We start from the raw sequence: 16131 nt of genomic DNA on the forward strand, positions 1-16131 counted from the left end.
ATGGAAAAGAGGGAGGAGCTATAGGACAGCCGTTAAAGGCGAGTCCAGTTGCCTCTTCCTCAGTGTGCTCATAGAGATCGTCAGTCCGTTAGGTTTTCTGTTGGCTTTGTTAACGGATTTTGTCGTGAACCAGCCGCTGCATCTACATCGAAATGGTAAGAAAAACAACATTATATTATTATCTCCACTCTAGACTCGATTGAGCAAGTTTTTAATGTCTAAAATCAAATGTAACGTCACTAACGGCTGAAAGCTGAATCCATGTAAGTAAAACAGCCGTTACCCGCAGTAACTGCTGGGCTGAGTAACTGACAGTTTGCTTGTTGCTAGGTAATGCTAAAGCGACCGTTAGTTAGACAAAAGCTGATGGTCGCTTAAAAGAAAAGCTGCTCCATCCGGGTTTCACAGTACCAACGGTTAATAACGGTTAACTGCGTCCGTTGGTGGCCGTTAATTTGTTGGGTTTTTGTCAGTTAATTGTCACACCTAGTGACAGACGATAATGGAGAAGTATTTAACGTTAATTGAGACTATTTATCAACCGATTCCTTGCTTGTGACGACTGCTGTATGTTCTGTTAAACGTATGCAACAGTGAGCCGGCATATAAACGGGTAGTTGGCTAACTTTAGCGCTTCCTAGCTGTCATTTACCGCCAAATAGTGAGACGTCCATTATCCACGTGTAGGTGGATCTAACAGTCTAACCATTTTTATTATTATAGCTCTCCAAAGTTAAGTTACAAGATTGTTAACTAACCTACATGAAAACACATGTTTTTATGTAATGTTATAGATTTTGACACAGCTATTAGATAATAAAAAAATGTGTTTGCAGCATTTTAAAATGAAGATAATAATGATGATAATAAACTTTATTTGTATAGCACCTTTCCAAACATAGTCACAAAGTGCTTTACATAAGTTAAAATAGTGCAAAAATCAAGATAAAAACATAGGACAAAATATGATAAGATAAGATTAACCTTTATTAATCAATAAATTCAGGTTTCAAAGCAGCAAACAAGAGTGAAACACAGGATATAAAGGTTTATTAAAAAAATAAAATAATAGAGATATAAAAGATACAGAGTGAATGGGTGAACATAGTGTATACAGTCCGTCAATAAATAAATGTAGTATGTGCAATAAATAAATGTACATATGTGCAGTCTATAAAGTGGTATATAGTGTGCCAGTGGTTGGAGTCTATGAATAGGTGGCCCCTAACTTTGAGGCCATCCAAGCTTGTTCTAAGGTGGTAAAAAAAAGCTAATTTTTTTTTGCTTCATGTTTTATTTTACAGGCTGACCAGCTTACAGAAGAGCAGATTGCTGGTAAGACATCGCTGCATCCTTCCTTCATATCCTGCAAAAAGTGGCCCCTGCTGTTATGGATCCTTGCATCCCCCCCTGCAGTGGATTTATACTTTTGCCTTTTAAGGCGTTCCTCAGGGCAAGCCTACATGGTCATAAAACAGGAATGAATGAAACGGCTGTTGCTTTGCTGGCTCTGGAGTGCAGGAAGACTCCCCTCATGGAAAACTTTGCATTTTCATGGTTGCCATGTAATGTATGATGTAATCTGGAAAGGGCTGTGTGTATTCTGAGGCGTTGGCAAGTCACCGTTTACACGCTGTGCATGATGTGCTCTTTGCCCTGGGTGTGTTCTCATTAGATGGGAATGATTCGAGAACAAATGCAGTAACAAATCGGTCTTGGCATACTGATAATACTAAACTGAGACATGGATGTTGTAATGTAAATCATGCAGGAGGAGTGTCTGTCAAGTTTGCAGCCGGTTATGTGCTCCAGGGCACTTGGCTGTAATGTATGCAGCGCATGTATAAAATGTAGCACAGTTGTAGTGGTTTCCCTGATTGTATCTTCCAGCTCCTGTTTGCTTAATTCAGCTTAGGTCTCAGGTTTCACAATGTGCTGATCATACTCGTACTGTGTTTCATGGTATCAGCTTTTAGTCGCTTGATGTTTTGCTGATGTGTACCAGTTTTTAAATTGTCAGTGTGTACAAACATGTGTGCATGTTCTGTTGACTTGGAGGAATTTACAGTAATTTAAAGTGCAGGAAGAGATTGCAGTGATGTGGAGTTTTAATGGCCTGTAGCAGAGGAATTAGACCCCCTCCCTCCACCCCTCCCCACACACGCGCGCACACACACACACACACACACACACACTCATTTCCTGCAGTTGATGCAGACTAGCAAGGCCTTTTCCTCATTACAAAAAGGGTGTTGCCCTGTGTGTTTGACCCTACAAATGGTAGGGCAGGTTGTAGTTTTACGACGCTGATGAGCTGCTGCATGACACTACACATTGCCCATTGGCCTCATCACACTTGATGAGTGTCATCGTTCCTGGTCCCTCACGGCTCCACCAAACCACACAGGCTGTCATTTGCTGCTGATGTAGCCTGACTGCCCTGCTGCATGGTCTCATGGTCGCTGCCCTTGTTTAGTCAGAGACGACTGCAGTTGGAACTCAAAACAGAAGGGCTCATCAGTATGCTGTAGCTAGTTGAAACATAAGTGATGTAATGCCCTTTTGAATCTTGAGCCAATTCAGAGTTTGGGTCAATATGATTGGCAGACTTGAGGATAAGATGAGTTTGTTGTGACAGCATTTAAATGGCTTTTTAACTTGTATATGTTATGGATTTAGCCTTTCGCAGTGTTTTTATTACAGCCACTGTCTTGCCAGTTTTGCTGTGTATATCTAGCTATAAGTGTGCCTAACTAAAGAAGCCCATCTACTTTTTTTTTTGTAATCAGAATTCAAGGAGGCATTTTCGCTCTTTGACAAGGATGGAGATGGCACCATCACCACCAAAGAGCTGGGCACAGTTATGCGCTCTCTGGGCCAGAACCCCACAGAGGCAGAACTGCAGGACATGATCAATGAAGTGGATGCTGATGGTGAGGACTCAATCTGCCTTCAAAACCTGCTAACCACACACACTGTTGATGTGCTAGATGGAAATCCCTCATCAATGTCTTATTGTCTTCAGGAAATGGAACGATAGACTTCCCAGAGTTCCTCACCATGATGGCCAGGAAGATGAAGGACACAGACAGCGAGGAGGAGATCAGAGAAGCATTCCGTGTCTTTGACAAGGTAAATGCTGTCTGCACTCTCACACCGCATATATGCAGCATTTAAAAAAAAAAAAAAAAAAAAAAGAGCTTACTCACTGATGTCATTTTCAGGATGGCAATGGATACATCAGTGCTGCTGAGCTGCGCCATGTGATGACAAACCTTGGGGAGAAGCTGACTGATGAAGAAGTGGACGAGATGATCAGAGAAGCAGACATTGACGGAGATGGACAGGTCAACTATGAAGGTTGGTAGATGTTGTATTTTATGATTTGAATCCGTTTGGGTCACTCATCAAACACTGAGTTGCAACTTTCTTTCTTTTTTTTCCCCTTCCCTGCAGAGTTCGTACAAATGATGACGGCGAAGTGAAGGCCTTGTACAGATTTCGTATATAAATAATTTGCCTTTTTTTCTTTGTGTAATTTATCTGTAAAATCTTAATAGCCCCCCTTCGTCCCTGCCCCTTCTGCTGTCCAAAGGAACTGCATGTAAACTGCATAGGCTCTTGTCCCCATGTCCCTTTCTTTTGCTGTCATGGTGTTTTGGAGTGACAGAACGGTCATACAACCAGATGCCTGTGGAGGCCCCTGGGAGCCGGAGAACTTCGAATCTTCCCGTCTTGTGTGCTCGGGGCCCCTCCACGCATGGCGACATTGGAAACCTGTCAGCTGGTTGTCACTTGGCAACACTGTTGGCATGGAAACAATGTAGAGGAGTTTAAACTCTGCATGGACTACGGACAAAGTATATATGGAAATCTCTCAGCATTGCACTACTGCAAAAAAATGACACGGGTGTATCTCCTAGGTACTCGTACAAACTCTTTTTGTATCTGCTGTTCTATATACCAGAAAACGACTAATCTTACCATGCTTTTTAATGTTTTACTCACTACTTTTACTTTTTCTTTTCTTTTTTTTAATGACCTCTGGTCATGCCTCAAATAATCCATTCCAAGTTGTATATTTTTGTTTTCCAATAAAAATTACAATCTACCCGGTTTTGAAAATTGTCTTGTTTTCTCAGTTATAATGGATCCTTGAGTTTGTATACCCTGTAATAATTCCCATTTTTGTATTGAGGACATGGATGCTCCGTTTTTGATAGGATCTTTTCTTTTCTTGTTGCTTAGAATACATATGAAATGTTTACCATTTTAAATTGTCCCCTGTTAATTTCCAAAAGCACTGAGGAGCATCAGCCAATGCCTCTTAATGTTCAGATAAGCTCAGATCAAATCTGTATTGTCATTAAAATAAAAGCACTGAGTGGGATCAAAGGCTTCTATTTTGAAGTGCACACAATGGTACTCGACATTGGATTAGCCTTGTACTGTCCAGGTCCCTTACTGACTACATAGGCCATGTGTTGTCTGCTACTGTTGGCACAGCACCATGTAGAAGCTGACTGCCTCATGTCTTACTTGGCATTTGCCCCCCAATCACAAGGTGCAGGTGATTGAGCGTACATCAGAAACCATGGTGTAAATAGAGGTGTACCTGTTTTTTTTTTTGTTAATTTCTGATTATTGAGTTTGTTACAGTAGCTTGCAGAGATACTAAGTTTGTTATTTTGATGAATGACAAAATAAAGCTCTATTGTGGACCTCAGCTCTGCCTCCTGTGTGAATTTTGTGCCCTTGATCCTATGCAGTGGTTGGACTGGCACTTTTGTAATGCTAAACTAGATTAAAAAAAAATCTTTTTTTTTTAAGCGATGTGATGGTTTTTAGTGTCCGTTGGGAGCTGGAGTTGTTTGTGGCTTGGTCAGTCATGCATATTCAGTGGTCCCTGTGGAAACACATTTAAACATTTAGGCCATGTACACCAAAACAGACGGACACAAAAGTGTAAAGTACGCCTGCTTTGATTTTCCTTAATCTTGTGTGTCTAGCTAAAAATGAATGAAATATCCCTTTTCACAGAGTCCGCATAGGAACAGTTGCAGAAAAGGAACACCACGATCCACTGCGATTTCAGGTGTGAATCGATGACACAAGTGGTTCTCTCATCTTGTCAAAACTAATTATCACAGGACTTAAAAAGCTGAAGTGTCATCACAGTCTACTTATAAAAAAGCTGTTAATTACACAGCACATGTAACACTAGTCTTGGCTCTCCTCTGCATTGTCCAAATAGAAGAAATGTACTCATCCGGAACTGTGATGAGAAGGGAGATGTACTGTAATGGTACAACCTCAGTCAGACAACAGCTCATCTGCTACCTGTGTGTTTTCTGTCTCCTCATGTACTCTCAGGCCACATGAGACTTCCTTGACGAGCAGTGTAAACATGAATTCTTGGCTCATTCGAACCATGTGTTCTCGTAGCCTAGCAACGAGGCTTGCGCTTTTGCTCCCAGAGCGAGATTTTCACTTCAGGTGATGGTCTTTAGTTCTGCTCTATGAGAGAGAGCCTAGGTATGCCATAAGAGGTAAGACACTTCAAACTTCATACACAGAAGAAGAGGGTTAGTTTGAAAGAGTTTCTCGGTTTAAGTATCACACTTGAGAACCTGTAGTGTTCCTTAATTGCCGCATTTCAGAACCCACTCTTCCTAAATACACATAACTACACACCCGTCTACACTGTAGGTGACAGACAGCACTCAGAAGAAGAGGAATGATCAAAATTGTGTTTTATGTTCTTTAAACGTCACACTTTATGCTCATTTTCATGTTGTATTTTATGTTTCTACTAGAACATGTTTACATGCTGTAATGTGTCCTCATACTGTCTACCTGAATATGCCTGTATTTACCCTCGGTCTGAAATGCTCCGTTTTAGCTCATTTCAACGGAATTGCGTTTCTAGGCAACAGCTTGGGTCCATGTTTACTTCCTGTCAGCTGATGTCGTTTACATGGTGCCTTCAAATGAAACTCATGAGCTTTTGTTTACAACATGGGAAGTCACGAGTTTCATGTGAAGGCACCAATAAACTGGGACATTTTTAGAATGTTACATTTAAAACTGTGAAATGGTCTTTATATATTTATTGTATATTTGTGACATCACAAAATTAGAGATATCCTGACAGCTCTTTTAAACAAAGAACGTATATTGCTAAGAAGTGAAAGTCAATTGTTCGTTCCATTGCAACATCAGCCAGCGCCCATGCAGCAAAGCTACGCTTCCGCCATTTTGGACTGAAAGCGACCATCGGGACGGCAGTAAAACGTCCGCCTAAAAAGTGCCGTACAAAAGTAAAACTAAATTATTTCTATTCTATTGTCATATTCTACCAAAATGGCCCGTGTTGAACAATGTAATATAAATACTGTATAGCAACCGTTTACAGTCCAAAATTGCGGCAGCGGCTGTCAAAAAACACAGCGAGTTTTGCCTCTGTGCTTCTATACTCTTTGGTCTAAAGGCAGAGTTTCTGAATATGGGCTGTGTGTATGTCTCCATGGATTGAGCGTTTCGATACTTTCACAGTATTCATATAAGCTTTATAATAAAAAAAGACATGAAAATCTCTTCTTTTTTTGCAATATGGGACCTTTAACTAACATCAAAGGATAGAAAAAAGTTGCATAATTGAAATATTCCTCATTTTCTTGGACCCAGGTGGTCCTCAGACCCTAGTTTGGAAACCAGTACTTATAAACAACCTTGCCCCTTCTAGATATTTGACATGTATTCCTGTTTTGTCCTGTACTGGATTGCAATTTGCACTGTAATGGCAGCTTTTTGATCTGTATATTCTAATCTATATCACTGTATCCCTCCAAATATCACATGTTGATAATGAGGACTGAGCAACTAGCTGCAGCATGTTCAGTATGCACCTTGGTGCTGGCTTGCTATTGTGTCTTACTCTCTGTCAAACTGGTCGGCGAGTCTAAATTTAGCCCTCCACCGAGCCAGCTTGTTGAAAAATTGATTGATAGTGGAGTCGCTGCTATAGTAACAGTTTTAATGGTGGTCAGGTGTCACTGGATCTCCAGGGCGAGCAGATAGTGAGCGACAATGAGCACGGTGCAGGATACGGCCACATGGAAAAACAAAGCCGTCTCTAAAGTCAGTGACATGTCCAGGGGAGGTAATAGAACAGATAAGGTAAGGCTCTTTAAAGCCCTCATGACTCTGTGTGGTTAATGAGGACAAGCTGAACTGGTGAAGAACCATTTGGCACATGTGGAGATGCATCAACACATTGTTGGCATAGCAATGTCATCATAGCAGAAGCAATCTACTGTGTTTTGGCTCGTGTCCTGTTTCTTATCTGCAGGGCGATGACAAGGTGGACCTGTGTGGCCGGGGGAGCTGGTGGCTGGGAACGCTGAAAGTAGGTGTCATTTCACGCTGCAGTACGGTTTCATAGCCATGTCTACGGAGGAGAGGCTGCTGCACTGACTTCCTGAACAACTGGCTCATTAGCTCATGTGTACGAGATACAGTAGATTTTCAGTTAATGGCTTTTATTGCGTCTCCCATTGTCTGTGTCCACAGAGTGCTGTCTGCCACAAATAAATTCAAACACCTACACTGCAGTGAATCCAGTCCCTAAGTGCCTTACAGTGCATTCGTGGCAATAATGCATAAAGACCTAATTAATTATCAGTTTATCTTAATGTGATCCTGCAGCTCTCAGGCTCTACTGTTAATCAGCTGGCTAACAATAGGCCAGGTGGCTGTAATTATAGCTTGTTTGCTGTACATTTACAGTACATTAATGTAATACATATTAGCACCACTTATAGAAACAGGAATATTACATAGACTGTATATATAGATGGACGACGTGTCTCCACTTCCTCCCACTGTACAAAAGTGGATACGGGGGGGCTGCCATTTGGAGATTTTGACGTCATTTGGAGCCAGAGTCTGCACAGTAGTGATCGGGGGGCTGGAGGTCCCGCCCACACACCCACCAGAGCCAATCACGAGCTGAGCAGCTTGTTAGCGTGAGCTACCTATCTGGTACGTTAGCACCATGGTAGCTGTTTGGCTTGAAAGACACGGATTTTTTAGTCTGGCCCATGTCCCATCTGCTAACATGGAGGGGGCGGGCTTTATGGCCTTTACTGCAGCCAGCCACCAGGGGGCGCTCGAGATGTTTTGGCTTCACTTTTGGGGCGTTGCATGTCTCCATCTTTATACACAGTTCATGGAATTTCATAATGAAATGCCAAGTTTACATTTTTGTACTATCACCAAGATATTGATTGTCAGTACTTGAAGATTGTGATGACAAGACCAGACAAATCTGCGAGCTCATCAATCTTATATCTAATGTGGGGCGTGTTTGAGAAGAAGAGGAGCGCCGTTGAGGCATTTTCGAAAAAAATAAAGAACAGTAAACTGCACTAAAAGCTTTTATTGAGTAGAAAGATGTGTTTGTTGTACTTCTGACAGGATTTGGCAAAAATGTAATATACCAACTCATAATATACCAGTTTATCTCAGCACACTGTAGTCTGTTATTATTTTAACTACCCACTTTGCGCCAAGTCCCACCTTAATATGCTGTGATTGGCCAACTATACCCGTTGATAATGCCCTTTGGAAATCAAAAATGAACTTAGAGGTTCCAGACTAATTCGCGTTTTTTTGGCCTGGGTAAGTGTTCCAGCTGCTTGAGCTGTATTTGTCAGTCCAATAATGGTTACAACATGCTAACAATACAGTGAAGTGTCTATCTGGCCATGTGTTAACACATTCCCTAACCTTCTTCCAGGACACACCCATCCCAGGTTTTTATCACATCCGCGACTTCATCGAAGAAGCGGAACTGAATCCGGTGAGGAAGACCTACGGGTTCAAAGGCGTGGGCAGAAAAGCCCAAACTCTGGGCGAACGTAAGGGGGATGTGCTTCTCCCCGGGGCGTATGACTACACCGACTTCACCCAGGAGGTCCTGAAGCACCAGGCGTCCTACTCTTTCAAAAACTGTCCACGGCCCAGCATCGTCACCCTGGGCATCAGGGACAAGGTGGGGTTCAGACATGACCTTCCCCGATTCTGTTGGCATATTGACCACATATTAAAGAAATAGTTCACACCACGTTGGGAAATACACGTATTTTCTGAGTTAGATAGCAGGTTTGCTGGCGCTCTCATGTCTGCGTGTTAAAGGGTGGAGTTTTTGACCACTAATAGCAGGTTTTGGGTGTGATACATGCCGATTGTATTGTAATATAATATATTTATATAATAATATATAATTGTATTATATCTAAAGGAGACCTAATATGCTTATTTTCAGGTGCATATTTGTATTTTGGGTTTCCCGTAAAGCTCAGTCTGCTCCAATTGGTCAGCTGGCCCACTGTTATGATTGGTCAACCGAACCCCCCAACCCTTCAGACTCTGCTCTAACTAGCTTTCTTTGAGGGCGTATCAAACTAGCCGTTATGCAAATGTGTTACTTGGTGACATCACCACGTTACGGAAGAAAAGGCCGGACTTCAAGCAAGGCGTCCCTTTAGCGTGGGCTTTGTAAATTTGCAGACCTTTTACATGCACAAAAAACATACAACGCAGTAAAGGAAAGAGAAACAACACAAAAGCATAATAGTCACCTTTAAAGTTATTATTAGCATGAAGTGTTGTGAACTCATAGCCCTCTACACCACCTTGATTCAAGTATGCATTTCTTAGCATAAGGGTGTAATTTACTTATCGATTCACAATCACAGCACAGTAGGTGCTCTTCAAAATGCAGCTCCAGCAGACTTAACTGAAATCAGAAGATGTGTTGGAAACACAAGCTAGCTGTTGGCGATGTAACACAGCAGACGAGAAAAAAACCCCAACAAACTCATGCTGATACTGTCATAGATATTTAAACACCTCTTTATCTGTGTTCCTTGTGCCAGCATATAAACACTTCACCGTGCGACTACGATGTGACAGTGAAACCAGTGGAGAAGATTCCCTGCAAGTAAGCACTCGACAAACAGCCTCTCTTTAGATCACAGCGGAGCAGACAACCCGTGAATCATCCCTTGATCGCTGAATCCTTCCCCCTCACACAACTTCTCCTTCCCTCTCTCATCTCCTCTGAGCACAAAGATGGAGGAGCAATCATCAACCTGCTCTCTCATTTTCTCTGCCTCTGATCACGCATGGCCTTATTCTTTTCTTCTTCTCCTCTCTTTTCTTTTTTGACAGCCACTCCCCCCCCCACCCTCTCTCACTTCTCTCCTCTTCTTGCAGGCATGTGATGTTTCGGTCGACCGTGCAGCGGATCAGCTTTCCTCCTGTAAGTATCTAGTCACCATGAAGACTAGTTATTACGACCATTCAGTCTTTCCATTGCCCTCAAAAAGGCTTCATTACAATACACTTTCAATAGGTTTTAGTTACAAGCTATGACCTAATGTGTATCTGGTGCTGAACACGAGCTAGTTATGACAACTACAGGGGTCAAAGAAAACCGATCCCACGGGCTGTCTGATTGTATCATTTGAGGGCCTGTTATGGCACTGTACGAGCTGACCAGTCAGCTTTGGTTCATATTGCAGTGTTGCAGCCTTGGCCGTGTGTCCATGCTGGTATAGCTGATGGATATTTGAGCCGTGCTGGCAGCTGCTGAGTGTTGACAGAGAAGGAAAGGCGCTAAGAAATCCCGAGGGTGTTATTACTGCAGAGTTGGGAGCAGTTTTCTGCTGTTAGTGGTGTCACAGCGACTCTAAGACAAGTTTATTGTCAAAGGTTAAGCACCTACACAAATCCCACAGCGAAGTTAGCTGGAAGCCCAGATCATTCAGACAGCTGACCTGGCGTAGGCGGGCAGACATTAGCGGATCAAAATTGAAGTGAAAATTGGTTTACACTGGGAACACTCGGTCCGTCCCGAGATAGGAAACAAGAATTTCTCTGAGCCCTGAATAAAATGTAATAGATTTCCACACACCTAAAGAAAAGCCTCCAGTGATCTGACGATATTTGGGAACACAGCAAAAAAGATGTATATATTCTGTTTTTCTGATTTGTCTTAATTTCTCCATCCTGGGGCCACTGTGTGTCCTAGATTTACATGTTGTGCTTTTTTGCAATATCGACTGCACGTGCTGCTTGGAAGGAACAAATCCTCCCTTGTGATTCAAGCCTGTTTGAATTAAAGTCATAATCCCAGATATTTTCATATGAATAAATGCCCTCCCCTCTGTTGCTGTAGCACAGAGGTGATTCAACCTTTAGCTTTTGCATGAAAACTTGCTGATCTAAACACATGTTGTTTTTTGGTAGTTTATATTTACCACATTAGCAGCATGGCTCCGTCTGTTGGTCGGTCCATCACTTTGGTCCAGACTGAAATATCTCAACAATTACTGGGTGGATAGCCATGAAACTTTGAACAGACATCCAAGGTACGTTTCCTTTACTACCACCATGAGGTTGACATTTGTATTTTTGAGTTAAATATCTCAACAATTATTGGATCGATTGCCTCCGAGGGGCGCTTACCAAACGGTGGTATTTGACGAGTTGGGAGTGAGAACGGGTTGGATTTAAGGAATCCTGTATAGCAAGAACTTGGATGCCAGCCTGTTCTTATTCCCAGGGTATCAAATACAGTCACGGTTGTTGGCGTACGATACCAGCGCACAAGGCACCCTTTATTATGAGAGGCACCAGGATTTCCATTTACCACAATGTGAACACATCTGTGGCAACAGCAAACGCTCACAGAAAGTGTGCCGGGAGTGTGGTGACATAGTTTAAAGTGCAAAGGACACACACAGGGCGGGCGGAAGGGGTGGTGGATGGGTCCAATAACACAGGGCTTTAATCGTGTGTTAAGTTTCACTTTCACGTTACTATCAGCTGTTCGTTCGTGTCTCGTGGTCTCGACCTTAAGTCACATTTTCACTGTACATACGTAGTAGTTTTAAACCCAACCATGTTGTTTTTTCCTAAGTGGATTTCTTGCCTAAACCTAGGTGTTTTTGTTTAATTCACAATATTAAACAGATGTTTACTGCGACCAAAAAGTGACGCTGAAGGGGTCTGACAAAGCGTCAGTATGTGACGAGTATGAGGATGAGAACGTGTTTCCACCAATCAAAAACAGGTCAAAGTTTTAAAGTCTCACAGACAGTCGCAGCATGTGCCAGTTACCTCCGCCACACAGGACAACGTTTGCTAACGTGCTGTGCCATAGTAGGAAAGTAGGCCAGGTGCTTTGGCTCAAACACACTCACACTCATAGAGAGTTTCACTAACGTGCGCCGGCTCCCTGTGAAATACACCTGCATTAGCACCTCTGGGAGCATCAGGCCGGCGCGCGGGGCCCAGCAGGCCAGTTGTCGAGGATCAAGTGAACTGGCAACTGGGATCAAATGGCATGTATAGTAGCAGCCATCCCTCCGAGAAGCAGAGGAGAGGAAAAGACACCTCCCTGTCTCCCTCTGTCAGAATCAGAGAGCAGCTGAAAATGAAAGGCTGGTCCTGTGTTCAGGGACAGGGAGACAGTTTTATGTCTGAGGAGGAGGGTAGAGGGGGGGTGATGCTATTTCTGCGTGGCACGCCGCTGGTGATGACCAGTATGTGTGTTAGTGGGTAAAAGGAAAGGAGAAGTGAAAGGCAAGGAGAGAGACTTTTACCAGACCCTAAACACAGATCACATGGGCGAAAAAAAAAAAATACAACGGCGCCAGAGACCGACCAGCAAAGGCCATAAAGACAGGAGTCAAATGATATGTCATAGGTCTTAACAATATGGCTACGGGACCCTAAAATAGATCCGGAGTATATTGTTCGTGCGTCCTTCAGATGACTTGGGTATCAGCGAAACAATAGGTTTTCATGAGCTTATATGTACATTTAGGTGAAAGAATGTATCTCTGAAAATGTCATGATGTACAGTAGGTGAATATAGTATAAGCCTACTGCATACTTACACCATCACGTTTGGTTCGATTGCACTCTCTAGGGTTTACTCTGTTAGCTAGTTTTGTTCGGATGCTTAAGAACAACGCCAATTAAAATAAAATAGAATAGAATGAACTTATTCGTCCAGCCGAGGCATGAAAATTGTAAATATAAACACAAAACATGCCCACAAACATCCCATTAACAAAACAAAGTTCTCTACAACAGTCATTCCATCCATATGCATCCAATTAAGGTCCATGTTCTCTTCTGAAAGAACCGGGCCTTGTTCTTCAAAGGTGCTTGTACTAATCCAGAATAACATTATTACATTAGCTAAATAAAATCAAGACGTTCTGCTCATATTTAGCTGTTTCTATCCGTGTGTCCTTTAACTAAATTACCTAAAGTGCACACAAGTTGTGTTTAGTTAAGTCACAGGGACTGGGAAGCCGTTGTTTTAACTCTGTTGGGTTACTGGAACTTTGTGCAATAAACAAGCTAATTGCTCCAAGCTACTGACATTTTCAATGAAGATAATGTTGAAAAAAACAAATGAAGAGGGGGAAAAAGACGATGTACTCATTTTTAAAAGGCATGAATCATGGATGAAGAACTGGAGAACTGGATACAGCGTTGGAGGCGGGGCCCCGTTCATTCCTATGAGAGTTGCTCAGTGGCGCATGATGCCAAAATGGCTCGACTTCCGACTGGAAAACCACCCAAGTCTAAGTCTTCCGGCAATCTTCCGCATCCATGGAGCAGGTGCAGTAGCGTCCGCTCGGTCACATGGCTCGGTCACGGGGTCACAGCCGTCACGCTGTCGTCACGGCTTGCTAAATCCGCCTCCCGGCCCTTGCTCCAGCCTCAGTCTGGGTCTCATTCACATGAACGCAGGAAGGGAAATAACTCTGGTTTAGTGCGTTTTACAACTTTTAGGACTTAATTATTTAAATATGGGCTACTAGAGTGTTTGTACTGGGAAGTTGATTCACCTCAAATGCCAATTTCCCAATGTAAGTCTATGGGAAAAAGTCTTTTTGGGGCATCACTTGACGGACACGGAAGCTGTAGTACCGCCGTTTGGCCACTACGAAAATTGGGATCAATGACCGGCGCTCTTCCTTGGGACTTGGTCTTAACTTGCTGGGTTACCAAGTCTCTGTCCAATAACCAAACTGCCACAAGACACTGTTAGTTAATAAAGATAATGTTGTTTTTAAACCATGGGGGGGGGGGGGGGGGGGGGGAGACTAACCTAAAAACAACAAAACAACAAGCTATGTATGTTTTCTTTTCCTCTAGCTGACTAAAGGTAAGGAACCCTGTGTGCTCACATGCTAATGATTACATGCTAGTCTTGGTCTACAGCACATTGAGGCTTGATTGCAAAATCGACCAATCAATCCATCAATCAATAATAGCTCCTATCTCTGACCACCTCAGAAGGAGGGACCTGCTCCATGCTGCTATAATCCACAGACCAGACCGGGAAAAGGCGTCACTTCCTGCTTCAAATCCACATTGCCGCGGCTCCACTCTGTGCACTCCGTGAGTCCGGTACTTCACATACAAACATATCCTTATATAGATGCACACACAGGTCGTCTGTGAACATGTCCAACACTACATTATTAGTAGTGTTGCTAGTTTACGGCTCTGTCATTGTTGTAAAAATATGAATTTATACTTTTAATAGTTTTATACCCTCTCAGCTGCATTACGTCTGCAATACAGACTAATGTTTCGATTGGATTCAGTAATCTTATCATGGTTTTGATGGAAGTTTAAAGAGATAAGTTATGATTTGGAAACATCCCACCATTACTGTGAGGGCCGCTCATCACTCAGCAGGCTGGTTGGGTTCATTATCTCTGAGGAGGGGCAGCTGTGGAGCCTAATTGTCCCTGATGAGGATCAGGTGGTTGAAGCCTATATCTACTCCTGGTTTCCAGTGTTCAGATGCTGACTCACTGTCTCATCGTGAGAGGTAGTGAGAGCTTCACTCCGTTGCTCAGTCCAGCTGTGTAGAGGTGTGTGTATCGGCAGAAGTTACCACATTGAACCTGTTTGCCTGATTTGCTCACTGTTTTCTGTTTGAGCTCAGTCTGTAAGAGTAGGGTCGGTCTGTGTGGCCTGGCATTGCTGCTGTTTCTTTTTATTTAGTCGACTTTCTTTAGAAGACATTTTAATGAGGGCAGGGAGCCTTTCTTCTTTAGACTCATTTTTAGTTGGTGTTTCCCTTCTCCCCTTTAATCCCTTGTGATTTTTGTGGTTACCCTTCTGGGGCTAACGTAAAGATTCCCCTGGTCCACAAATACTTACCTGTTTACACGAATCTGTACCGACTCCACCCGAAATCCAAACACATAACCTTATAATCCACCAAGCACCCCCCAGTTCCCGCCTACGGCCCTACTGCAGTCCATGAACCCAAAATGGCGACACCTGAACGCAATGACAGGCATCCAGGGAAATGGCAGTTTTCCTGTTTTTTCCCGTAAACCTATGACTTTATTCTCGTAATCTCAGATTATTTTTTTTTCCCCAAGTGATGACATGATGAAAAAAGTATTTGTACTGTGTGTTTTTTCGTGTGTGTGTTCAACGTCTGTGTATTCCACAGAAGACCCCGGGACCAGGAGCCTACGAACCTTGCTGGAAGTTGGGCGACCGTCTAGACACCGAGGCCATAGACCCGTCATTTAGCCTCTTCTTCCGCAACATCCCCTAGTGTGGACTTTAATTCCCACAATGCCTTGATCCTACCACCATCTCCTCATCCTGTCAGCTCGATGGCAGATCTCACATGATGCCTTATTTATAAAATAAAAGTAAAATCATGAACCTAAAAAAGAAAGCAATATTCCAGTCTCTTATTACTTGGACCAGTATGTATCTGGATGTCAGTCGGGGGATTTTGTGGTCTGCCAACAACATAATAAGCTACATTCGTTGTGCTCAAATCGCTTTAGTGACGCCGGCCAGGGAAGCAGAATGATCTTATCTGCAACAAAGGGTACTTCATTCCACTTAACTACATGTTCCCGGTATTGCTCTCTCCCTTCATCTCTCCTCTCTCCTGCTCTCGCTCCTCTTTCCCTCTCCGTCGGCAGCCAGGCTGCTTTGCCTTCCTACTATCTCTGCCCCGCGATGCACTCAGGAGGAGGAATGCTGCTCAGCCATGCG

The 16131-nt window shown here is 43.0% G+C and overlaps 2 protein-coding genes across 2 annotated transcripts; both read left to right on the forward strand.

The window, feature by feature from the left end:
- Positions 1–3485, forward strand: calm2a (calmodulin 2a (phosphorylase kinase, delta)). Its single transcript, XM_037781956.1, has 6 exons — positions 1–155; positions 1305–1335; positions 2790–2933; positions 3026–3132; positions 3225–3360; positions 3457–3485. The coding sequence occupies exons 1-6, from the start codon at positions 153–155 to the stop codon at positions 3483–3485; spliced, it is 450 nt and encodes a 149-aa protein (XP_037637884.1). The 5' UTR covers positions 1–152.
- A 3604-nt stretch (positions 3486–7089) lies between these two features.
- Positions 7090–15802, forward strand: stpg4 (sperm-tail PG-rich repeat containing 4). Its single transcript, XM_037782495.1, has 7 exons — positions 7090–7179; positions 7352–7408; positions 8801–9055; positions 9942–10006; positions 10282–10327; positions 14389–14493; positions 15569–15802. The coding sequence occupies exons 1-7, from the start codon at positions 7090–7092 to the stop codon at positions 15674–15676; spliced, it is 726 nt and encodes a 241-aa protein (XP_037638423.1). The 3' UTR covers positions 15677–15802.
- Positions 15803–16131: the final 329 nt, after the last annotated feature.

The sequence above is a fragment of the Sebastes umbrosus genome, chromosome 10, assembly GCF_015220745.1.
Source record: "Sebastes umbrosus isolate fSebUmb1 chromosome 10, fSebUmb1.pri, whole genome shotgun sequence".
Taxonomy (NCBI): domain Eukaryota; kingdom Metazoa; phylum Chordata; class Actinopteri; order Perciformes; family Sebastidae; genus Sebastes; species Sebastes umbrosus.